At 38.1% G+C, this 25715-nt stretch overlaps 1 protein-coding gene across 1 annotated transcript; it reads right to left on the minus strand.

Moving 5' to 3' along the window:
• Positions 1-439: 439 nt before the first annotated feature.
• gtf2e1 (general transcription factor IIE, polypeptide 1, alpha) lies at positions 440-25636 on the minus strand. Its single transcript, XM_063005936.1, has 5 exons — positions 25572-25636; positions 18222-18804; positions 3048-3249; positions 2618-2856; positions 440-1722 (listed from the first exon to the last, which is right to left on the minus strand). The coding sequence occupies exons 2-5, from the start codon at positions 18667-18669 to the stop codon at positions 1280-1282; spliced, it is 1332 nt and encodes a 443-aa protein (XP_062862006.1). The 5' UTR covers positions 18670-18804; positions 25572-25636; the 3' UTR covers positions 440-1279.
• Between the last annotated feature and the right edge of the window lie 79 nt (positions 25637-25715).

The following is a 25715-nucleotide window of genomic DNA, read 5'->3' on the forward strand; positions in this document are numbered from 1 at the left end:
TAGAACTCTACACATCACAAACCTATAATGCACAACCATAGAGGAAATCATTCATGCTTGACTGGCCTGCCTGCAGTCCAAATCTGTCTCCTATTAAAAATGTATGGTGAAGCATGAAGTAGAGATTTAGACAATGCCGACCACGGACTGTTGAGCAGCTGAAGTTACAATTAGTGTCCTCAGTTCCCAAACCATTAAAATTCTCATTAATAGGAACAGAGCTAAACATGACACTTTTGTTGCTGACATCAAATTCTTAATGTGTTTACATTTGCTAAATACAATAAAGTCGAACAGTGAAAACATTGGAAATCACAGATTCTGCATTTTACAAAATGTCCCAATTTTCTCTGGAAATGGGGTTTGTATTTTAAAAACAAACATTTACACAACACACCCAACTTATCATTAACTTTTTATTTCTGTTCAAGAAGTCAGATGTTTTAAATAAATGAGAGTGCTTGTTTGACACAAAATATACACTTTCACATCATATCTAGAAGCCTAATATGTAAAATTTGACCCATTCACATTTTATGTTGATATTTTATGTGATTTTTACTGACATGACAGTAATCAGCATAAACAAAGAACCAAAACAAGGTCAGTATCGGTATCAGCTTATACCCAGAGCTCAAATATTATGATGACATAAAGAAACAATAGGATTGGGACATTGCTGTTGATAACACTGTTTTACACTGTTAATACTGTCCAAAATAGGCTTGATAGTGAAAAACAAAAAATAAAAATAATAGATATCTATGTACAGTTCAGTTAAAAATGACTGCACTGTAGCCTCTAGGTAGAGATGGTAAAATTGACTAAAGGCAATGTAGTCAGAATGCAGGTGAACTGAGAAGAACAAAAAAAACAACAACTTGTAAGCTTGTCATTAACATGAAAAGAGATGAAAAGCCCAGCAGCAAACACCTCAAAGAAAACTGAAAAGGTTTTGCTGGTGTTTTGAAATAACCTTCTTTGGATGAAAAATGACTGTTTAGCTGCAACCAGCTTTGAAAAAACATCCAAATATTCCAAATGTGTTTACTCTCATTTGACATCCTGAGACTATGCGTTCAACAAATCACAGGGGACATCAGCTTAAGCAGCAATTTTTTTACATCAGTATCAAAAATATGTGCTAATAAAGGTGTGTATTGTTTTACCCCTAATAATCACACATTCAATACAGATGCAGTGTGTTAAAAGAGATAAGGTTGAAAAATGCTGGAGTTTTTATTTAGAGTGTGACAGAGGAACAGACAGAACAGACTCTTTAGTAGTACATGTCCTGGAAAAGTTTTTGGCCCATCTCAATGTAAGCCTCCTTCTCCTGTGCGGTCATCTGCTCTACCAGCTCTGGCTTCTGGCTAACCTCCCTGTAGGAGAACGATCTTCCTCCTACCATCACCACAGCATCATCTCCCACCACCTCAAAGTCTTCATCCTCCTCCTCCTCATCATCATCATCCAGTCGAGCCCGCTTGGGTAGGGCTACTGCTGCCTCGGAAGGAAAGTCCTCGTCTGATTCACTGGTGTCGCTTTCCGAGTCGCTAGCATTTGACTGCAAAATGATGGGCCGGTGGGCAGCTCCGCCCACTGATGGCACCCCGCTTTTCTTCTCATGGATAAGGAGTGCGCGCATCACTTCTTCGTTCTCATCCTGTGCTTGGTCATGGCCAGCCTTACCTTCATGTGTTACCATTGAGTCTTCAACAGCTGTTCAAACAAACAACAGGCAACATTATAACTAAACTGAAGCCACAATTAGTCATTATAAATCTTCATAACATAGGTATTGACCTGCCTAAATATGACTGTTTTTCTTTAAAAAGAGGTAAAAACATCTGTAGCAAGAAACTAAAAAGAAAGTCTGCAGTAGTAAATTGCAGATAATCAGATACAAACTAAAATAGAAATTACAAAGAAAAAACTACTAATACCTTAACTAAATTGTCTGACCTTAATTGACTCATTAGTACTATGAAACCAGTTCCAGCTAATAGTAAATAAAATGCAATTAAAACAAAATGCAGTGATTTGTAAATTGTATTTCACAGGTATTTAATTTAAAAGAGATTTGATGTTTTACCTTACCAACTTTTCCCCCCAAATACAACCCTGCTCGTTTTAGCAAGACAATGCCACACAATTTGTGAGGGCAGTCAGTAATAATGATATCGCAGCCCTGGCTTGCAACCACCACTGTGATTCATTCCAAGAGTGTTACAGGTCAGGGCTCTGTCAAATAATGTATTTTTAAACCTGGCTTTATGCACCAGTCATTTTAGAACAAAAAGGGCCTTCCACAAACTTTGGCACGAAGTTAGAAAAATATAATGTATTTTTCATATTTGACCTTTTAGCAATGGGTGTGGCTGAAACACATAAACTCACTTATTAGGAGGGGTGTCCACATACTTTTTGTGGTGCTGGTGTATAACAGGCAAAGCAGGATAAATGCTAGCTATAGTTAGAAGTACATGTGTCAAATGAAGTGAACAGTTAATAAGTATTAATAAGCTAATAAGAGTACATTTTAAAGCAGTAATTAGAAAATGTGTGCACAGCCACCCTGCGATACCAGGGAACAGAGTGGTGGTGTGGTACTGACTGGTCTTTAGGGACCCGGTCTCGCTGTCAGCACCCTGCACGGTGCTCTGAGTAAGCCACACTGGTCTTTCTTTGGGGACTTTGCCCTCTACTGCCTGGCCTTGCTGGGTCTCCTGCTCCTCCATGCTGATCACCACATTCTGCGTGTACAGATCCTCATATGACGGACCAGTTTTCCAGACCCCCCGACCTGGTGCGCCGGCACCTGCTGGACCTCCGGCTAAAGCTGTACGCTCCCGACTACAGTAGGGAGACCAAAAGTGTTTAAATAATAAACAAGAGCATAAAAACTTGGACATGTTGACACATATACATATATTTAGAAAAAGTAAATTCATTTTATATTTATTAAGTCATAAACTCAATAAAATAAAATCCAGCTTAAGGAATCAACAACTAGACTGAACAAGTATGACAAGGGTGAAGCTAACCTCTGTTTTAAGGCTGGGATTTCTGTAGGTTCGGGCTCTAGCAGTTCATGTGACAGATTTATATCTTCTGTGTCTCGCAGCAACACATAAATAGGTTCAATCTGCTCATTAAATCGGGCAACCAGTGTTCGAGCATCTTTCTTTGGTACAGCGGACTCATCTTCTTCCACTTCAGTTTGGCAGAAAGTACAATGGAATGTTCCTAAAACATTAACATGTTTTAAGAGTCACAGTCAGCATAACTAACACCAAAATGTTACAAAAGTGTCTGTTGTTGGCAATTGCAGTATAGGCAGGTGCCTAGAGTGACATTCAGAATGGGCTCTAATTTGCCTTTTTATTATTATAATATTGATGAGAATTGTTGATGTTTGTGGAACATCAGGCTGTAAAGTATTAGCAAAAAATACATACCCAGCTGCAATAAATCAAAACAGTTTACTTACTTTACACTTGTGTAAAGTAAAAGTTTACACTTGTGAGACACATGCTTGTTAAATCTTGTCCACAGTCAAGCAAGTTTATATCACCGTAGGCTATTAGGCTGCAGCAAAGAAAAAAAAGTCCATGTTGCTTTTTTGTCCATGTGAGAAACAAGGTAGTTTTAATTGTCTAAAAACTTTTGAATTGCCAATTTTGGAGCAGGGGGGCTTAATTCGTGTACAGCTGCCTATAAGCCATTGGAAAAGTAAAGTATAGCAGTTTCTAATCCATAGCAGAATGAAAAACACAATTTTCAAGACACAAAGTATGTGTATGTAAAGTATAGCAAGACCGCAGTGACATTCGGCATGTGTATATAAACTTTTGACTACAATTGTATGAACAGCTTTAAAATCAAAATAACTCAAAGTACAAATGAAAAAGGGAAAGTAGGAACTTTAAAATGCCACACTCGAAAAACCTGGAAATCTCTACATTCACAGCAAATCCTAAATCCATGAATGTCTCTATTGGAAGTTATTTGTGTGTTCTTTGCATAAACAGGGGATATTTTATACAGACATGGTGCATCGTGTTTTACAGTATAAAAAAAATACTGAAGTACAAACGCCAGTTTATGGTAAAAATGTTTACTAGTATTACTGTATTGCTATACAATGGTAGGTGATCATGTAAAAGCCAAAAAATCTTTTCAGTAAAAAAAAAAAATACATCACACACAATCTCACTCTGCAAACACAAAAATGACGTTTAAACTACTTTTTGGTCCATTTTTAAGTCTCAGTATTTATCCAACACCAGATCAAGAAGCAAAAGTGCTGAAACAAAAGTACACAAAGACCATAGCTATATAATTTACTTGATGTAAAGAATTGTGGCAATCGTCTGTATAAAACTGTACTTCTATCTGTATTGTACTTTTGCCATACAGTAAAAATCAGTGCATTATAAAAAGAGCAGTACTTTTTCAAAAGCATCAATTGAAAGCTGTTTTGTTTGGTTTTACTTTTTAAACTGAATATTCTGAAATGTTTTCAAAAATGTATGTAAAATTTACCTGTGCGATCACTGCCACTACAGTAGGCAGCTACTATTCTGCTCTTAGTTATAGTAAACAAATGTATATGCACACTCACACCAGTGGCTGGTGCTTTGGCATGAGGATCTGTGCTGGTTGGCCATCTGCTGCTGAAGTTATTTACAGTCACTGTGATCACAGCAAACACAGCAGGACTGAATGTGTGTAATATGTCTTGCATAAGTAGTAAGAGTGTTAAGCTCTGGTAAAATGAAATCTAATTACGTTGGTTTACAATATTCTTTCAGAATACAATATAAAAAAGTATTTTCACAGTATGGGTTAATGAGTAGAATCAATACAATTATACAGCCATAGATTTATTACAACTATCATTAAAGATGTGTTGTGCCTAACAAGCGGTGTGTACAGCCTTATAGAAAAATTTGGACTTCCAGTCAAATACCATGCTTTGTCCAATTCACTTCACTGTATTGTCAACAGCTGTTTAAATTACCAATCAGAAAAAAGTTGGGACAGTATAAAAAAAATGACTTATTGCATTGCAAACAATGGTCAACTTACTTTCATTTGTTAATATAAATCCATTTCTGCACTTCAGGGTTGCAACATATTCCAAAACAAGTTGGGACAGGGGCAATTGAGGGGTTTTAAAAATTGAGTTTTTAAGAAGCAAAGATGGACAAATGATCTTCAGTCTGTCAACAAATGTGTAAGAAAACTATTAAAATGTTTAAAAACATTGTTACTCAAAGTAAGATTAGAAGGGATTTGCATATTTCTCCATCTACAGTGCATAATATCATTAACCTATTTAAGGCATCTGGAGAAATTTCATCATGTAAAGGGCACAATCTCCGATCAATGGCTGATATAACCAGAAACCTTTGTCAAGCACTAGAACATGGATGAGTGATTACATACACTAATGCCACTTACAACTTAAGAAGCCTTAGGATAATCGTGTCCAGAAGCGACGCAGAGTTCTCTGGACTCAGAGGCATCTAAACTGGACCATCACACACATTGAGATTTTAGAGCAACGTATCTTGCTTTCAAGATGAATCTTATACAGGTACATCTATGCTTTTTTCCAACAAGACAGCACAAAACCACATGCTGCACACATTGCAAAGTCATGGCGGGGCGGCACGGTGGCTAAGTGGGTAGCACTGTCACCTCACAGCAAGAAGGTCCTGGGTTCAATCCCCAGGTGGGGCGGTCTGGGTCCTTTCTGTGTGGAGTTTGCATGTTCTCCCCGTGTCTCCCCGTGTCTCCCCGTGTCTGGGTTTACTCCAGGTGCTCCGGTTTCCTTTTTTTTATTCGGATTTTTCACACTGTTCCAGCTTTTCCTGCTTTGGGGTTGTACAACATTCATGCTGGAGGAGATCCACAGACTAACATGTCAGATTTGACACATTAAGCCACAGACACATTTGCCTCAACCAAACTACAGACGTCATTGTTGCAGCATCATCAAGGTGAATACCGATACACCCCTGTTGACACAGCCCCCATTTAGCCAAGTTAAAGTCAAGGTCTTTTCTAGGGATGTAACTACACCATTTTTTTTTTTTATACCTAATCCCCAACTATCAGTTTCTTACTTGATTACAGCAACACAGTATTGAATTTTTAAAGATCATGCATTTTTTTGTAGTTAAAGAAAAAGCTGATACTTAAAGCTTTTGGAGAGGTCAACTAGCTGGTTGGTTTGTATTATTTTGGGTATCCTGTTGTTATGGTTCCTTTTGAACTGCAGCTTTAACACCACACACTGCAGTGTGCAACACCAACTGTCAAATATGGAGGAGAAATTGTGATGGTCTAGGTAGGGCTGTCGCGGTGAGAGAATTTCCCCTTGCGATATTCAGCCTTAATATCGCGGTATGCGGTGATATCGCCATTTATTTATTTTTTTTGAAAATTACTTAATTTATCTGGATTTTAGAGCTATATAAACAAGCTCTATTGTTAGACCACGATTTGGTATATTATTGCTTTATAATGACAAAGATGAGACAGCTTTAAGACCAATGAAATGCGTGTTTAATGTTAAATACAGAACAGAGCAGGGATGCGCGTCTTTTCTCTATTAAAAAAAGGTTTAAATTAAGCTTCTAGCCTAGGCTAGATATACACTGTGAAACGAAAAAAAAGAGTTTAGGCTAAATATTTTAAATGCTCATCTAATCAAAATATGGTAAAAAAAAAAAAAATTTGAATAAAGAATAAAGTCTGTAAGAGTTTAAACCTGCGTTATCATGCGCGCTAGAAGAACCAACATGTTCACCTGATGTGGTTTAGAGAGGATCTGAGTTGGGTAGCGATGTTCCCGACGTTGCACTAATACATGTGTACTGATCCTGCATGCGACTTTACAGAGCAAAGCAAATCTAGCCTGGTTATCGAGGCTATTAACTATCTATTTAGTAGTTATAATTAACATAACAATATATACTACATTTTAAGTTATTATTCGTTTCAATACATTTTTATTCAACGAAAAAATTCATTTAAATCATCCCAGCAAGCCAGCAAGAGAATATTTGCAGGCTGCAATGCCATATTAACCGTCATTAAGTGTTTTAGTACGCAGAGGGTGTTTAAATATAGTCTAAATTACAAGTATTTTATTGAGTATGAACTCAATTTAATCATTAATAAACTTGCCTATAATTCATGTTGCGATTGTTTACATTTTAAAACACAAAGCCTGAAACTCAGCAGCAACGGATGCGAACAGTTGGCAGGAAAATTACGCTCTTAGCTCATTTTCATTATGAATTTATTTAACATTTATTACGCCCGAATGTAAACGTAAAACAAGATGGACCCTGCAACAAAAAAAAAAGAGAAGAAAGAAAGAAAGAAAAAACGTGAATATCGCGATGTTGCGGTTGCTTGGCATGCCCTGCGGTTGGCTGGTCTATACCGCGATATTTCAAAATTGCGGTTAGCGCGACAGCCCTAGGTCTAGGGCTCATTTGCTGAAACTGTCGCCGGATTGCCAGGAAAACTGACAAAAAGTGCCACAAAAGAAAAAAACAATTATCTCCAGCTGGGTCTTTTGGGTGTACAATTTGCAGATGGGGTGCGGGGAAAAAATTGACGAGTGAGAGAGTGAGATCAAATATATACAAATAAGAGTTTCTGTCACAAAATGCTGCACAATTTTGCCAAATCTCTTAATTTGGATTTACCAACATGAAGTTCTAGTTATAGAACATATGGTCTTGCTGCCTTTGCAGTAAGTGTGCAAAGGCATATATAATATGTAAAGAGACCTTGAAATATCAATATCCTATACTGTTATGGCAGCCAGGAGAAAGAGAGACTAAAGACAAATAGAAAGATTTCTCGCACAAGAGGTGCTTAGCATCAGTAGTGGACATGTTCACCTTCTCTATCCTGAACCTCAATCAGTCATTCTGTGTTTTGCTTCTTTAGTTTTGAGTTAAAGCTACAATGCCTATCGCTGTATTAAGCAGCATGACCTCACCACTTCTAATGTTAAACAAATGTTAAATGTTAAAACAAAACATGTGATCGACTGATAAGAGACAGCTACACTGACATTTAATCTGAATTATTCATAGCTTATCTGCATACTTACAATGACTACAAAAGTACCTTTAACACACATGTTAAGTGCTTAAAAAGTATTATAATTATTAGTTACATTTGTGTGTTCCTGTAGTATGTGTTGTGTGCCTTTTCAACTTTATCCTGGAACCCTTTAAAAGTATCTTTTCAACCAATCTGGTGTTACCATGCAATTCAAGTAGGCAGGAAATAAAACTGACATGAATAAATGCACTGGAAAAGATCTTTAGATGTATGGTCGCCAGGGGTCAAAATCAACAGCACTTAACAACAACAACAACAACAATAATAATAATAATAATACCAAGCAAACCACTATAACATGTCAAGTGTGTGCCAGTTAGCCTGGTGTGTTATCTGAGTGGTCATACCTTAGTATGTTTATAATGGCAACCCCTGTTCAAAAAATGAGAGAAACCAATGAGCAGTAAATTGCGGCTTTATGCAACAGTACCAGTATCTGCCAGTATTTGGTGTAATTGAATTTACACCAAATCTCTGAGAAGAGTTAGGCTTGCTTGCTGGCTACATTATGGCAGGAAAGGTCATTTTATTCCTGGCATTTCAGTTCATTGTTTATATTATTTTCAGATAAAGTTCTATTATGGTGAGCTTAGTGTTTTCATTTTTATGACTGAGAACTGTTCTTGGTCGCCAGGGGTCAAAATCAACAGCACTTAACAACAACAACAACAACAATAATAATAATAATACCAAGCAAACCACTATAACATGTCAAGTGTGTGCCAGTTAGCCTGGTGTGTTATCAGAGTGGTCATACCTTAGTATGTTTATAATGGCAACCCCTGTTCAAAAAATGAGAGAAACCAATGAGCAGTAAATTGCGGCTTTATGCAACAGTACCAGTATCTGCCAGTATTTGGTGTAATTGAATTTACACCAAATCTCTGAGAAGAGTTAGGCTTGCTTGCTGGCTACATTATGGCAGGAAAGGTCATTTTATTCCTGGCATTTCAGTTCATTGTTTATATTATTTTCAGATAAAGTTCTATTATGGTGAGCTTAGTGTTTTCATTTTTATGACTGAGAACTGTTCTTGCTTCATCTTGGTTGAAGATTTTGCCCAGCATTTTTGATAGGGAGAGCTGTTGTTTTTCTTGAAACTATTCAGGACATTAACCATTCTCTCCAAGATCTTACAAAAGCAGCTTGTCAGCACTATAGTTGTCTGTACTTGGTCTATAATTGTTTGGGTCACTATGCTCTTTCCCAGGTTTGGGGATGAAAATGATTGTCACTTTTTTTATGTGATCAGGACCTTTTCCTTAATGAGTTGAGTTAAACTTAACAGATCAAATTAAGTTTAGACAACTTAAATAAATTGTGTTGGATAAACAAAATTGCTTTATGTCCAAATAAATAAATACAATTGTGTGGAAATTGAGTGCAAGGGGCTACACAAAAAGGAGGTAGCCAAAGGGAATAAAAATAAATCAGAAAAACCTAAGAAGGCAGAGGCAGAAAAATGAGAATTTGCTGTACAAATGGCTCAGTCTATTTATCCTTGGAACAAATTGGAGCAGTTTAAAAAGCATGATTAGGGACGGGGTCAGGCTCCAGATCCCCTTGTGTTAGCCAAGTGGTCTGAGCATAATTTTCGGCCCCATGTACATGTGGAAATGCATTGGCAATATAAAAATACTTAAAAGGTAAGGGCATTCATTGATACTGAAGCTGAGGCATCATTAATTTATGATAATCCCAACAAACATTAAGGGCTGAAGGTAACTACTTCTGAACTGGGCGGTCGACATATTGCCCCAATTCCTGAATATAATTGGCATTGATATTTCAAAGGGAATGACTCTCTATCTGAAGAATGGCATATATAAATTTGGATCAAATATTTAAATGCGACCTGTGATAGTAGGTAATGTAAAAATGCCACCCTTCCTAATTCCTGCTCCCACTAAAGTGGTATCTATGAAGCAATATCGTATTCCAGGTGGACATGAAATTACCGAAACAATTCAAGATTATGTGCAAGTGGGCATGTTGAAACCCGTTACTACTCAGTGAAAAGATGCGATCTGGCCTGTGAAAAAAATCTGACGGGTCCTGGAGAGTGACAGTGGACTCTCATAATTGTAACAAATAAACGCCTTCTTTGACTGCTGCTGTACCTAATTAGAGACGGGAACAATTTGCATTCGCTTGGCAAAGAAGACAGTACACATTCACTCGATTTGTTCCCGTCTCTAATTAGGTACAGCACCTATGGGATACCTGCATTCACCCACTATCTGCCATTGGGTGGTGGCGGAGCACTTGGAGAAAGTTATACTACAGTACATTACATGGATGACATTATGATACACAGAGATAATGAGGCAGATGTGCAACTAGGATTGGAACGAGTTCTAGCTAAAGTGCAAGAGAACGGACAGAAAGTGAATCCTGATATTAAAAAAAGGCTCGAGTCAAGTGGTTACATTTTAAGGTTGCTGGAGCGATGATAAAAGAGAAGTACAGCATGCTTTATACAAGGAATGTATGCTAATTGGGGTCTGTGGCAAAAACGAGGAACGGGGGGATTTTCTCTTGGGTTTTGGTCGTGGAAGTTGCCATATGCGGGGGAAAGGTATACTCCATTTGAGAAACAATTGTTGGCATGTTACTGGGCTCTAATTGAAACAAAGCAAATGACTGTGGGGTCACAGTGAGACCTGGTATTCCCACAATGACCTGGGTACATATTACATTCAAAACACATCAAATTGGACATGCTCAGAAAGCTAGCGTAATCAAATGGAAATGGTACTTTGATGATAGGGAAACATCGAGGGCTGCAGGCATTTCTGTGTTCCTACTGAGCCATTAAAAAAGTCCACCGTATCTTGGGGTGTCAGCTATAGTGAGCTTTCACCAGATCAGCAGCCACACGCATGGTTCACAGATGGTTCTGCTAAATATGTAAATGGGAAAAGATGCTGGAAAGCTATCAGCTTTAATCTTCATACGGCTAAAACGATAGAAACATCAGGAGTTGGTAACAGCAGTCAGTGGGCTGAATTACAGGCGGTATGGCAGGCACTGCGTCAAGAAAATATGACTGAGTGTCATATATTTACAGACTCTTGGGCTGTGACCAATGGTTTGACTACATGGATGTCTACATGGCATAGTCACAATTGGAAAATATACAATCGTGAAGTCTGGAGTAAAGAGCTGTGGAAACAAATTTGGGAAGCAGTTCACTGAGTAAAAACTACTAGATGCACATGCTTCATTAGATACACTGGACTGTATTTATAATGCAAAGCCAGACACTAAAGCGCACATAGCTTGTGTCCAAATCACTCCACGGAACTGGTGCTGTGCAGTGGTCACATGAAAAGAGAGGACAGGTGGAAAAGCAACATACAAATAGGCACAACAACATGTCGGAAAAAAGAAAGGCTGGGTAGGTTGTTCCCCTTTGCTATTGCAACAATTTCTAACTCCAGACCCTTCATAAGCCAGCCTGCAAACTTCCTCAAGAGTTTTGTGCAAGTGCTCAAAATCTTTAAAATGTCAGTTTCTAGAGATGAGGTACTACCTAGGATAACATCTTAACCTGCTTTATAAAGCGTGCTGACCATAAATAAAACTAGCATTATCCCATTGGATAGGACTGTAAATAGCAATGTCAGTGATTACCAAGTAAATGACAGTCATGGTTTGATTAATGACGTCAAAAATGCTGTTAAAAATGCCATTTCAATTAATTACCAACAACTGTGACAAATGACAAAAAATAAATATGACAAAGTATTTGAATAAATACATTACTTTTTGTAAAATCCTAATCAAAAATCAATAGGACTGTAGTAATAGCCAAAGTACCCAGCTTTTAATCTAAACCTATCCTCTTTAGGAAAAATGCATGCAAATTTGAAAAATCAATTTGTTGTCGATATGTGAGTAAGCTAAGAGGTCAACTATATGTGTACGGAGAAGAAGTTGTCATGTGAAGTAGGTCTGAGTAAATAACACAGTCATGTAAAGGTAACCTGATATGAAAGGGGCTTGAAATACAATTACAGTGGATTCAAAAAGGTATTCAGCCTTCTTTACCTTTTGCACATTGTTGTGAATTTAATTTCAAATAAATATAATTGCCATTTGTACCCACCAATCTACACATAATTACCCATACTGAACTTGTATATAATCAAACACTAAAATCCTTTAAAAAAAAGTATTTAGACCCTTTGCTGTGACAAATAGTGGTCAGGTGCATCCTGTTTGCTTTTGTTATCCTCAAGATGTGTCTACAACTCAGGTCCACCTGTTGCAATGTAAATTGATTGGACACTTTTTTTTAAAGACACAAACCTGGTTCTATAAGGGTCCACAATTTACACTACATTGCTCAGACAAAAACAAACTATGAAGTCCAAGAACTGTCTGTAGATCTCTCTGAACAACTGTGGCAAGGCATATATCAGGGCAGGGATATAAAGCAACAGGGCCGGAGTGGGCCACTTTTTCAGCCCGGGAGTTTCATGCCCAAACCCGGCCCACTTTTTCCATGGAGGAGAAATTTGAATAAATGAAACAGCAGCTAGCTCTTACAATGCCTTTTTATTGGGTATAAGTTCAGGTATATGTTGGTAAGTTAACAGAAAACACTTCACTTAAACATGTTTAATTCAAATTTAAATCAGATAAAGATTTAAAAGGTAAAAAAATGTTTTGATAAAGATGAAAACGTATTTACATTTGTACAGAAGCAATAAGTTGAAATAAAAATAATTTGAAATTAAAATTGCATTTGTCTTCCCAACAGTGAGGTGCTCTATTGTTAGGTTTACACTAAACTCTTAAGTAGCTTCACTACACGCATATTTAGTAGGCTACATACAGCATCAAAAGCCTCCTAAGCAGTGCACTGGTTTCTATAACTTTATTAATAACGGTGTCATTGTCTATAGACATGAGACATGGCTTATCTGCTGCTCTTTGGCTAAAAAAACATTTCATTAAGGGTTAGCCTATTTTGCTGAATAACATAACATGCTTAAAGTTTTTTTTTTTTTTTTACAATTTAGCCTATATTATGGTGTAAAATTGATAATGATTTAGACTATTTGTCTCCATTTGTTAAAATAAATTAGGCTATGGTGTTGACATCTTTCTGAATGTCTGAACAATTTAACATACATCATGTATATTCTCTACGTTATATTTTACATTACAAATAACTATCTTAGTTTAAATAACTCTGTGAGACTATCCTCTACCTGTCCCTTTAGTAGTCATGGCCTCCTCGGGATCATCAGTACAGTAGCGTCGGAACATTTCATTAATGAGTTAGGCTATTTAATATATTACACTTCAAATTATGTTTATTATTTTCAGCTTGAAACTGGATATTTGTGATTAATGGTGTGTACTGGGTTCTACAAAATATACTACGCTAAATTGACGTTGCAAATGTTGCGCAATACCAGCTGCATGGGGTCTGTCCTCTGGAAAACAGGTCTGTTAATTTGGCAGCATCTTCTTCCAACGCCTTTCTTTTTTTTTTAACCTGGCCTTTTCGACTCCACCTGGCCTCTTTCTGCCCTCCACCACCACCGACTGATGGTTTGCGCTATTCTGTTGCTATATTTACTTTTACCGGCGCTCCAGAAAAGACGCCTCGTGGGCCAAACCAACTTGAACACTTGGGAGGGGAGAATTCCCTCAGATGGTAGAACCCATCTAATCTACTGCGATGTAGGGGCTGCGCTGTCAGATGAATGGAGAATGAATGCAAGAAGAAGATTAGATAAGTAACAGATAAGTGTCAAAATTATTTTTCCCATCCAACCGGCCCAAACTCGAGATTGACATGAGCCGGCCAATCGGGAATCCTCCCGAATCTCCCGATTAGCCACTCCGGGCTTGTAAAGCAATATCCAATGATAACAGCCTCAACAATTATAAAATGGAATAAGTGTGAAACAAACTTAAACCTTCCTAAATTTGGTCATCCAGAAAAAAGGACATACAAAATAGCCTTGGTCTGGGAGGTAAGAAACCCAATTTATACTCTAAAAGAGTTCCAAAATCCAGAGCATAGATGAAAGAATGGGGTGGGTGGACAACTATTTCTAGAGCACTCCATAAATTAGGTCTCTATAGCAGACTTAAGCAAAGGGCAAATGTCAAGTGAAAGGAATATGATGGCCCACTTGAAGTTTGCTAAATGGCACATAAATGACTTTAGCAATATGAGGGAAATTATCTGGTCCCATTAAATAAAAACTGCATACAGACATTTTATGCAGAACAGTAAGCACTGTGTGTGAGAGGCACATACCTGGCTAATACCATCCCTACAATAATCAATGTGGTGGCAGCATCATGCAATGGGAGTGCATCTTAGTGGCAGAAACAGAGGTACTAGTAAGAATTGAGGGGCAAGAGAATGCAGCCAAACACAGAAACATGCTTGAAAAAAATAATCCAGAGTGAATACAAATTCAGACTGGCATAACACTGCCAAAACAAGACTAAAGTGGCCCAAGCAAGCGTATACTTACACTCAATCAAACATTCATGGAAAGACCTAAAGTTGGTACTTCATAGATGCTTGTCACTTACAAATACAAATGTAAATATAACAAAAAGTAAATACAGCTATTTTCTTTATTTACTGTTACAGTTGGGGTAACTTACAACTTACAGACTGAATAGATTAAAGACAATTTTCAAAACCGGAATCAATTAAATAATCAATCAATCTATCTATCTATCTACCAGTTCAAGTTCAATGTCAAACACAGTCACAGACAATTTTGTATCGCCAATTTACCTTACAAGTTTAACTAACATGTCTTTGGACTGTGAGATTTTTCTCTGGATAATTACCCCATACTTCTGTGTATTTGATCCTAACTCACAAATAATAATAAGAAACATTCAAACAAAATCTGTTTGTCCTGGCCAACCAGGCCAGATATTTTTTTCCACACCTGACAGTGTTCATGTCCATCAATTACTGTTAAATTAGCTGGAGCTTGTCAGTTAGAGGTGATAAAAACACAAAGAAAAAAGATGGGTAATTATTGTTTTGAAAAAGTTTTCTCCACAGCAGGTTCCTAAAGCTCTGGTTGTAAAACAGCCTGACTGTGTGTTGAAGGCATAGCCAGTGGTGGGGCTGCTCTTTACCTACCTGCCTTTTAGCTTGACAATCTTTCTGTGTATCCTAGCAACAGCTTGCCTCTCCAGCCTGTCGTTTGCCTTTTCCCTATTCAATCATGCCTTCCTTTTAATTAGTTCTATATGATGTGAATGTTCTTGTTCTTCTACATGTCTCTTCCCTTACATGGTGCACTGAACATATTTCTTCATTTATGGAAATCACACATTACATCTGACGTTTGTCTTCACTGAGAATTATGCTGCTATCTATATTACATAACCTCTTTCTTTTCTTTTAGACAACGTACAAGCTTTCTCCAGTTCAACATGAGACGTACAATTGTGACCATACAGTGAAAGCAATAGAGGGTTAAGGGCTTGTTTACGGGCACAACCATGGCAACTTGGCTGTGGTGGTGCTTGAACCCATTACTTCCATTACCCATTGCTTTATCCCCTTAGCTACTACTGCTCTAGCATATACTGACCAGGCATAACATTATGACCATTGACAGGTGAAGTGAGTAACACTGATTATCTCTTCATCACGGCACCTGTTAGTGGGTGGGATAGGCAGGCAGGTTAGGCAGCAAGTGCCATTATATTCTTAAACATTGCAATGCAAACAAACAATGCAAACATTTTATTCTTAAAGTATGTGTTATAAGCAGGAAAAATGGGACAGCGTAAGGATTTGAGCGAGTTTGACAAGGGCCAAATTGTGATGGCTAGACGACTGGGACGACTGGAGCATCTCCAAAACTGCAGCTCTTGTGGGGTGTTTCCAGTCTGCAGTGGTCAGTATCTATCAAAAGTGGTCCAAGGAAGCAACAGTGGTAAACCGGTGACAGGGGCTCACTGATGCATCAGGATGCACCAAAATGCACTATGGGAAAAAGGCAAGCCGGCGGAGGGAGTGTAATCCTTTGGGCAATGTTCTGCTGGGAAACCTTGGGTCCTGACATCCATGTGGATGTTACTTTGACACGTACCATTTACCTAAGCATTGTTGCAAACCATTAGTTTTAGTTAGAGAAAATATTAATGCCACATAATCCAAGGAGAAACTAACTGTGTGTTAACTGTTAACTTTTCCAGCAGTTTGGAAAATTACATTTCCTGTTTCGGTTCCTCCATGGCCAGTTAGCTTTTTAATCTCATTTATTAGCCAAGTTATATTATGTCCATTTGCTGCCACCTAGAGTTCAAGTTTAGTTCACAGTACCCATTTAACATCTCTTAGACAATAGGCCAAGGCCAGAGCAAGGAAGCTCATTTAAGTATTAACGGCTACACCCTTTTAACATGTTCCAAGTAACAACTTGTACATCTACTCATTCATGACATTATCCAATCAGCTAGTCATCAGACTTCAGTGGAATGCATAAAATTCTACAGACAGTGATCAGAGATAAAGTTGATGTCATATCAGAATGAGAAAACTAAGATACTAAGATCCAGATCCATTTGACCGTGGCATGATTGCTGATACCAGACAGATTAACATGTTTTTATTTTTATAACAAACAGAGCATTTTTTTTTGTCTACCACTCTATTACTTCATTAAATTTAAAGCAAAAATAAATTACTACTTGGAATGCCTGTCTAAAACAACAAAGCTTTACAATGTTTTTTTTTTCCAGTGGTCACATTATCATACTATTTAACCCTCCTGTTAGGTTATGGGTCAAATTGACCCATCTAAAGGTTTCAAAATATAAAAAAAATATAGTTAAAAGTATTTTTTTTTTCGGTATGAAACTTCTTCTGCTTGGCTTAATTAGTGAAATCAACATATAAAATAAAAATGGTTCATTTCACATATTTGCAAACCCCCCTGCACGTTTATATTACATCGATGCTGTTCGGGCCAATTTGACCCAGCCATCAAAATCGAGCCTAAAAGGGGTCAGAAGTGTCAATTACTATTTGTTTCTTTGTAACTGTGAGACATATTTTACCCAAATCACCCATTTTTTATTGAAAACAAATAAATTGTCCTTATTGAACCATGATTTCTGAGAGCTAAAAAACAAAATTGCACTAAATATAGATTGAAATAATTAGTAATGGAGTTAATAATGAGATATAAACAATGATTATTGGGATTTTTTGGTTTCTGAAACTTTAGAATAATTAAACATGCTGACCCGGGAACATCAAATTAACCCGGGAACATCATTGCTGTTCCTGAGAAATGAACATAACAGGAGGGTTAAAATGATCTTGTCCGATTTTATATGACACACCGTGAGGTAACTAGTACTTAGAGTCAAGATCATATGATAAGCTTTACTGACATCAATCCTGCGCAAACAATGTGATGTACCGCCAATCTCAAAAACACAAAACCATGGAACACAATAGGGGCTGTATAAATTTATGCCCAAATGAAACATTTAAAATATAAAGAAGGAAAGTTTGGAGTGAATCACAGCTGGAAACAGAAGGCAACACTAAATGCCTATTCTTTAAAGACAGCATGAGGTAAAATGAATGTTTTGCTTTGTCTATTACAAAAAGTTTTAGGCTAATACTAGTATGAGTGAATGTGAAAAATAATAAAGGTCCTTATGATGGATTTTGGATGAGCCTTAAAGATTTTGAGTCAAAATTTGTGACACCTCTCAGCTCTAAATCAGCCGACATAAGAAAAACAGGAAATCTTGTGCAATTAGCGATTATGTCTGTGACAGCACAATTTGGTAAGGGTCACATCAGACTAGTGGCCAATTTTGTCTGATGCATGCACTGCCAATTGTGGGTGCTCAGCTGACTGAAGCAGAGCTGAGATTCAAACTAATGCTGGTCTGCTAGTGAAATATTCCGCTGCACCACCTGAGCAACCGACTTGATTTTTAAACAGTGTAAAAGATTTCATAAAGTACATTTGGAGTTTTTTTACTGGCTACTGAGTTGGTTTCCTATCTGGCAGCCCGGCAAATCCTACCTGTCATGGGATCAAATAGCTGATTTGCCTCCAGGTCAGTAAAAGTGCTGTGGCAGCAGGGGCAGCGGAAAGATGCCCTGTTGGTTGAGTCTCGCTCATCTGTCTCGATGCGGCGGCGCATGTGGTCCAGTTTGTATTTGACCACATTGACCAGCAACCGGTAGTTAATGAAGTAGTAGTTGTGGCGTGAGGTCTTGCCATCTGGTGCTGTTTCCACACGCATGCGACACTTGACAAACTTGTCCCCCTTCAGCGTGTTGAGCACTGATCGCAGCTGCTTGCGGTCAAACTTCAGAAGCTCAAGCATGTCCTCCTCACGTACACATGGATGACGGATCAGAACATCCAGCGCCAGTGCATGCTCGATGCCATAGAAGCCCCTTACCACTTGCTTGGCCAGGATCTTCAGGGCCTTTGGCACCTCTGTTTGGATCTCTGGTTCGGTCATTATATAATAAGCAGAAGGCAGTGAATGGAAAAACCAACGAGCTCAAGTAAAAGATGTAGTACAAAATATTTCTCTGATGATGATGTTGGTACAATTCAAAATTTCCTCAAGAGACCAGGTCTGTAGTTTTAAGGTCTGTTTGAGAGACAAGAAAATTATTTTAAGCATTGCATTTAAAACTTCCAGGTAACACTCTAAAATTTCAGTCTGGAGATTCATGGTGGTGAAACAAGCTTTTTAACAAAGAATACACATAAACACTGTATGGCCTAAATTAAATGGACACGACCACAAACATGTTAAACATCCTATTTTAAAACAAAAGAGAATTAATATGGATACAACCCATTCCCCTTTGTGGTTTATCACACCCTGCAATCTTCTTGGAGGTGTCTGTGGAACTTTGTGTCAATTAAGCCAAGGAGCTTTTGTGAATTCAGGCAGTGATGTTTGACAAGAAGGCATGGTTCATCAGTGATGTTTCAATTATCCCAAAAACGTTCTAAGAGTTTGAGATCTGAGCTCTATGCAGATCACTGCAGTTACATCACATCAGACTAGTCAAACCATGTTTTTATGGACCTCACTTTGTTTAAGGGGAAACAGCCATCCCTTAACTGTTATTACCCAGTTGGAAGCATATATTTCATTATATAACACAGATGTGGCTCAAAGACCTAAAAAAGCAGAATTAAAGTATGATGATTTTTTTTTTATTACAGAGGCAAAATAACTCTGTTTAAATGTAATAAAAGTTATTAGCACAAGAACACATTAACAATTAATCAAGTTTATTATTCCAATGAAATTGAAGCAGCAATTGCTGCTGTTAATCATACAAATTATTTCAAGTAGCTCTATGCAGGTGGTAAACTAACTCAGCTTTCCTGGTAAAGTCATTTACGGCATGGCAAAAAATTACAAAAAAAATCTGACATTCATATTATGACACACTATCTAATTATTGTGAGGATACTGTCTTTTAAATTTGTTGCCAACAGCTGATGCCAATTCAGAGCACAGCTACAGTCTGTGTACAGTCCCCACTGTTTTGTGTCAGTATGGATTCTGACTGCATGTTAAATTCTGTGCATGACAATGTGTGTAACTGGAAAAAAAAAACTTACCATCTTATAATAACTACTCTAATGTTGCCAGTAAGAACTGTTAATATACCGACTGTATCTTTATTAACTACTAGTAAAGTTCTACATTCTGAATGCTAAACTGGTTCTGCTCACTGTAAATCTCTCTGCCACCACTGTTATTTTGTCCGTCAACCAAACATTAACTATTGGCAGTGGGTTACTGGTTTAAACAAATTGGCATTTGCATTCCAAGTGTGGACTGTGATGTAGATCTGTTGTACATAATTAAATATTTTATAATTTGTTGTTATTAAAGAATTCTTTAATATCCCACTACAAACCATTTAGGACATTCTTGACAAAGTACTGGGAGGGTTTAAAGTGTGTCAGAGGGAAGGCATAGCCCTAGTCTACATTCATAATTATTCAAATGAATATTTTATCTTAAATCCTGGTTATTTAATGTAAGACTTGTATATTGTGCATTATACATTATGAAAATGCATTTAAAGTATCATGATACAATATTATTAGAAATATTGTGCCACCCTACATCATGTAATTTTAAAATACTATTAAAAGTTTTCATTCACATGTATGCATACATTATAGCATACAATGGGGTCAAAAAGTATTTAGTCAGCCACTGATTGTGCAAGTTCTCCTACTTAGAAAGATGTAATTTTCATCATAGCTACACTTGAACTATGAGAGAAAAAATGAGAAAAAAAAAATCCAGGAAATCACATTGTAGGATTTTTAAAGAATTTATTCGTAAATTATGGTGGAAAATAAGTATTTGGTCAATAACAAACAAGCAAGATTTCTGGCTCTCACAGACCTGTAACTTCCTCTTTAAGAAGCTCTTCTGTCCTCCACTCATTACCTGTATTAATGGCACCTGTTTGACCTCGTTATCTGTATAAAAGACACCTGTCCACAGCCTCAAACAGTCAGACTCCAAACTCAACCATGGCCAAGACCAAAGAGCTGTCGAAGGACACCAGGAAGAAAATTGTAGACCTGCACCAGGCTGGGAAGAGTGAATCTACAATAGGCAAGCAGGCTGGTGTGAATAAATCAACTGTGGGAGCAATTGTAAGAAAATGGAAGACATACAAGACCCTTGGGGTCAAGATCTCATCCCGTGGGGTCAAAATGATCAGGAGAACGGTGAGCAAAAATCCCAGAACTACACGGAGGGACCTGATGAATGACCTGCAGAGAGCTGGGACCAAAGTACAAAGGCTACCATCAGTAACACACTACGCCGAGAGGGACTCAAATCCTGCAGTGCCAGGCGTGTCCCCCTGCTTAAGCCAGTACATGTCCAGGCCCGTCTGAAGTTTGCCAGAGAGCATATGGATGATCCAGAAGAGGATTGGGAGAATATCATGTAGTCAGATGAAACCAAAATGGAACTTTTTGGTAAAAACTCAACTCGTCGTGTTTGGAGGAAGAAGAAGAACCCAAGAACACCATACCTACTGTGAAGCATGGGGGTGGAAACATCATGCTTTGGGGCTGTTATTCTGCAAAGGGGACAGGACGACTGATCCGTGTTAAGGGAAGAATGAACTGGGCCATGTATCGTGAGATTTTAAGCCAAAACCTCCTTCCATCAGTGAGAGCATTGAAGATGGAACGTGGCTGGGTCTTCCAGCATGACAATGATCCCAAACACACCGCTCGGGCAACGAAGGAGTGGCTCTGTAAAAAGCATTTCAAGGTCCTGGAGTGGCCTAGCCAGTCTCCAGACCTCAACCCCATAGAAAATTTGTGGAGTCCGTGTTGCCCAGCGACAGCCCCAAAACATCACTGCTCTAGAGGAGATCTGCATGGAGGAATGGGCCAAAATACCAGCTACAGTGTGTGCAAACCTGGTGAAGACTTACAGGAAACGTTTGACCTCTGTCATTGCCAACAAAGGTTATGTTACAAAGTATTGAGTTGAACTTTTATTATTGACCAAATACTTATTTTCCACCATAATTTACAAATAAATTCTTTAAAAATCCTACAATGTGATTTCTTGGATTTTTTTTTTCTCATTTTGTCTCTCATAGTTGAAGTGTACCTATGATGAAAATTACAGACCTCTCTCATCTTTCTAAGTAGGAGAACTTGCACAATCAGTGGCTGACTAAATACTTTTTGGCCCCACTGTACATACAGGGGTTGGACAAAATAACTGAAACACCTGTCATTTTAGTGTGGGAGGTTTCATGGCTAAATTGGACCAGTCTGGTGGCCAATCTTCATTAATTGCACATTGCACCAGTAAGAGCAGAGTGTGAAGGTTCAATTAGCAGGGTAAGAGCACAGTTTTGCTCAAAATATTGCAATGCACACAACATTATGGGTGACATACCAGAGTTCAAAAGAGGACAAATTGTTGGTGCACGTCTTGCTGGCGCATCTGTGACCAAGACAGCAAGTCTTTGTGATGTATCAAGAGCCACGGTATCCAGGGTAATGTCAGCATACCACCAAGAAGGACAAACCACATCCGACAGGATTAACTGTGGACGCAAGAGGAAGCTGTCTGAAAGGGATGTTCGGGTGCTAACCCGGATTGTATCCAAAAAACATAAAACCACGGCTGCCCAAATCACGGCAGAATTAAATGTGCACCTCAACTCTCCTGTTTCCACCAGAACTGTCCGTCGGGAGCTCCACAGGGTCAATATACACGGCCGGGCTGCTATAGCCAAACCTTTGGTCACTCGTGCCAATGCCAAACGTCGGTTTCAATGGTGCAAGGAGCGCAAATCTTGGGCTGTGGACAATGTGAAACATGTATTGTTCTCTGATGAGTCCACCTTTACTGTTTTCCGCACATCCGGGAGAGTTACGGTGTGGAGAAGCCCCAAAGAAGGGTACCACCCAGACTGTTGCATGCCCAGAGTGAAGCATGGGGGTGGATCAGTGATGGTTTGGGCTGCCATATCATGGCATTCCCTTGGCCCAATACTTGTGCTAGATGGGCGCGTCACTGCCAAGGACTATCGAACCATTCTGGAGGACCATGTGCATCCAATGGCGGTGCCATGTATCAGGATGACAATGCACCAATACACACAGCAAGACTGGTGAAAGATTGGTTTGATGAACATGAAAGTGAAGTTGAACATCTCCCATGGCCTGCACAGTCACCAGATCTAAATATTATTGAGCCACTTTGGGGTGTTTTGGAGAAGCGAGTCAGGAAACGTTTTCCTCCACCAGCATCACGTAGTGACCTGGCCACTATCCTGCAAGAAGAATGGCTTAAAATCCCTCTGACCACTGTGCAGGACTTGTATATGTCATTTCCAAGACGAATTGACGCTGTATTGGCCGCAAAAGGAGGCCCTACACCATACTAATAAATTATTGTGGTCTAAAACCAGGTGTTTCAGTTATTTTGTCCAACCCCTGTACATACAAACATACATACATAGGCATACATTATAGCAAATGTTTTTTTCGTGTCAGTAAATGATTACAATTTTTAATCAAAAACAAATTGAAATTATGAATGAAATTATGAATGAAAAGCTGGTGACTTCTATGTGCACATATAAATACAGCTAGTTTGTAACGAAATGGTGGTCTTAAGAAAAAAACAAAAAACTGTCAATTTATGCTGAGAGCCAAGCACCACCCAAAATAGGTTAAAGTCATGGCATGAATGTTCAGTATTTTCCTTTTAAGGCATCAGTCTGTAGTCTTCATCAAACTTTTGTACTGTTTCTGCTCCGGTCTGGTTGAATATTTCTGAATATTTGTTGAATGTTTCCTATATTTTAACATGTGTCTGAAGAAAATAGGTATTTGACAGGTTTTACGTAGAGGCTCTTCTCCTCTTATCAAGAGTTAAAAGGTGTTCAATGCAGCATCTAGCAACCTGGTCACTGCATTTCTCTAGTTGAGTGTTTGTGGAGTTTGTTTTGGTTCTGTGTATCCCACCCAGCTTACCAAGTGTTTTAACATGGGCAGTTATCAGGGGTTTTGTGTCTGAAAGTGAAAGTTTATACTTATACATGTTTGCTCCCCTGCTGTCTTTCTGGCTAGCTGGTTTTGGATGCTCATGGTAACTATTTTATCATTTGGTAGTAAATATTGTCAGCCCCAGTCACTGTGTTGGAATCCTTGCACAAGTAAAGTTTTTCCATGGTAAAATTCTGGTTATGTGGTCCATTGTTAATAGAGGAAAATATTTTTATTTTCTTTTATATGCCTTTAGCAAGTTTGAATCTCAGTTGTTAAGTTATTTCAATCTGAGACCTTTTCCAAAGTACCTGCCACACATTCAGGTATTTCCCTCTCACTGGTGGTCATTCAGTCTTTATTAGATGTTAATCAGATGTGACTGAGGCATGGTTGGTCCCTTTACTTTTTAATCATTGTGTAAGGTTCCACATCTGTGTCTAGGGTACTTGCTGTGATGTGAACAAATTACCTTAAGCTCTGTTTTTTGCTGTGTACCTATAAAGTGAAGGTCTTCATACTTCACCTACTACACCAAGATCTGACCCACTTGTAGTTTATTTGCAAGCTTGTACCAGAAATACTCACAATGCTTTTTTTGGATTGCTAATGGAAATAGTTTCTTTAGAGGCAGTTCAGGCTGATTGAATTCCAAAATGACAAATCTAGTCCAGTTCTTATTCAAACAAAAGGGTTTCATCATTTTTTGGGGTTTGATCTATGGTGGGTCCTTTCTGTGTGGAGTTTGCATTTTCTCCCCATGTCCATGTGGGTTTTCTCCGGGTGCTCTTTTTTCCTCCCACAGTCCAAAGACATGCAGGTAAGGTAAACTGGAGATACCAAATTGTTCAATATAACCTTGTGAACTGATGAACCTTGTGTAATGAGTAACTACTGTTCCTGTCATGAATTTAACCAAAGAGTGTAAAACATGACGTTAAAATCTTAATATTTACATTTTCAGCATTTAGCAGACGCTTTTATCCAAAGCGACTTACACAATGAGCTGAACACGATGAGCAATTGAGGGTTAAGGGCCTTGCTCAGGGACCCAACAGTGGCAACTTGGTGGTGGCGGGGCTTGAACCGGCAACCTTCTGTTTACTAGTCCAGTACCTTAACCACTGAGCTATCACTGCCCAAAATAATAAACAAACAAACAAAGCAGATCTATGGTGGAAAGTTTTAGTTTTGGCAAATTTAACACACCTCATTTTACAGTCTTGTTATGAATGCATGCATGCATGTACACCTAAGCCTATATGTTCGCAATGCACACGTATACATCCGGGTTTATATGTTTATTAGGTCTAATAATATTTTCCTCATTACAAGCTGATTATATAATCTGTCAAGTGTCGACTTTTAGGTTTAAAGATGTATGATTAAACACTTTTCATTTAAACGTATGCAATTCCATTTTATTTTTTTATATGCTTGTTGGGTAGGAAAAGCTTGTGTTTTATATATACAAAAATACATACACATTTATTAGTGTATGATCACAATGTTTCGTGCTCCATACTTTACTGTATCATCGCGTTTTTGTATTAAAAGTAAACCTGTATCTACTCCTTTTTGGAAAACAAAAAGTAGGACATTTGCAGATATATGTATTACTTTCATTGACTTAGACATATTGTAAAAACTTTAAAAACAATTACAAAAAAATTTAATTGTACTAAACAGAGTAATGTATTCACTGCACAGTAAGTTTAATTTTAATAAAACACCGCTAGATACCAAAGCTGACTGGAGTACACAACGTTTAGGAATGCAATGTACATATTTACATATTTACTATATTTTTGTAAAAACAGATTAAAAAACTAAAGTACAAACCCAAATAAGCTCCAGAGTGTATCCAGTCGTAGCAGGGAGAATGACTCCAACCAGTAGTATCTCGGAAATGTTCTAACAGGAAGTAGTTTTACCAGAGATGCGTTAAGAGTCCCAACTATTTAGACGAAGTACTCAAAGGTTTGC

Source organism: Trichomycterus rosablanca, chromosome 12, assembly GCF_030014385.1.
Source record: "Trichomycterus rosablanca isolate fTriRos1 chromosome 12, fTriRos1.hap1, whole genome shotgun sequence".
Taxonomy (NCBI): domain Eukaryota; kingdom Metazoa; phylum Chordata; class Actinopteri; order Siluriformes; family Trichomycteridae; genus Trichomycterus; species Trichomycterus rosablanca.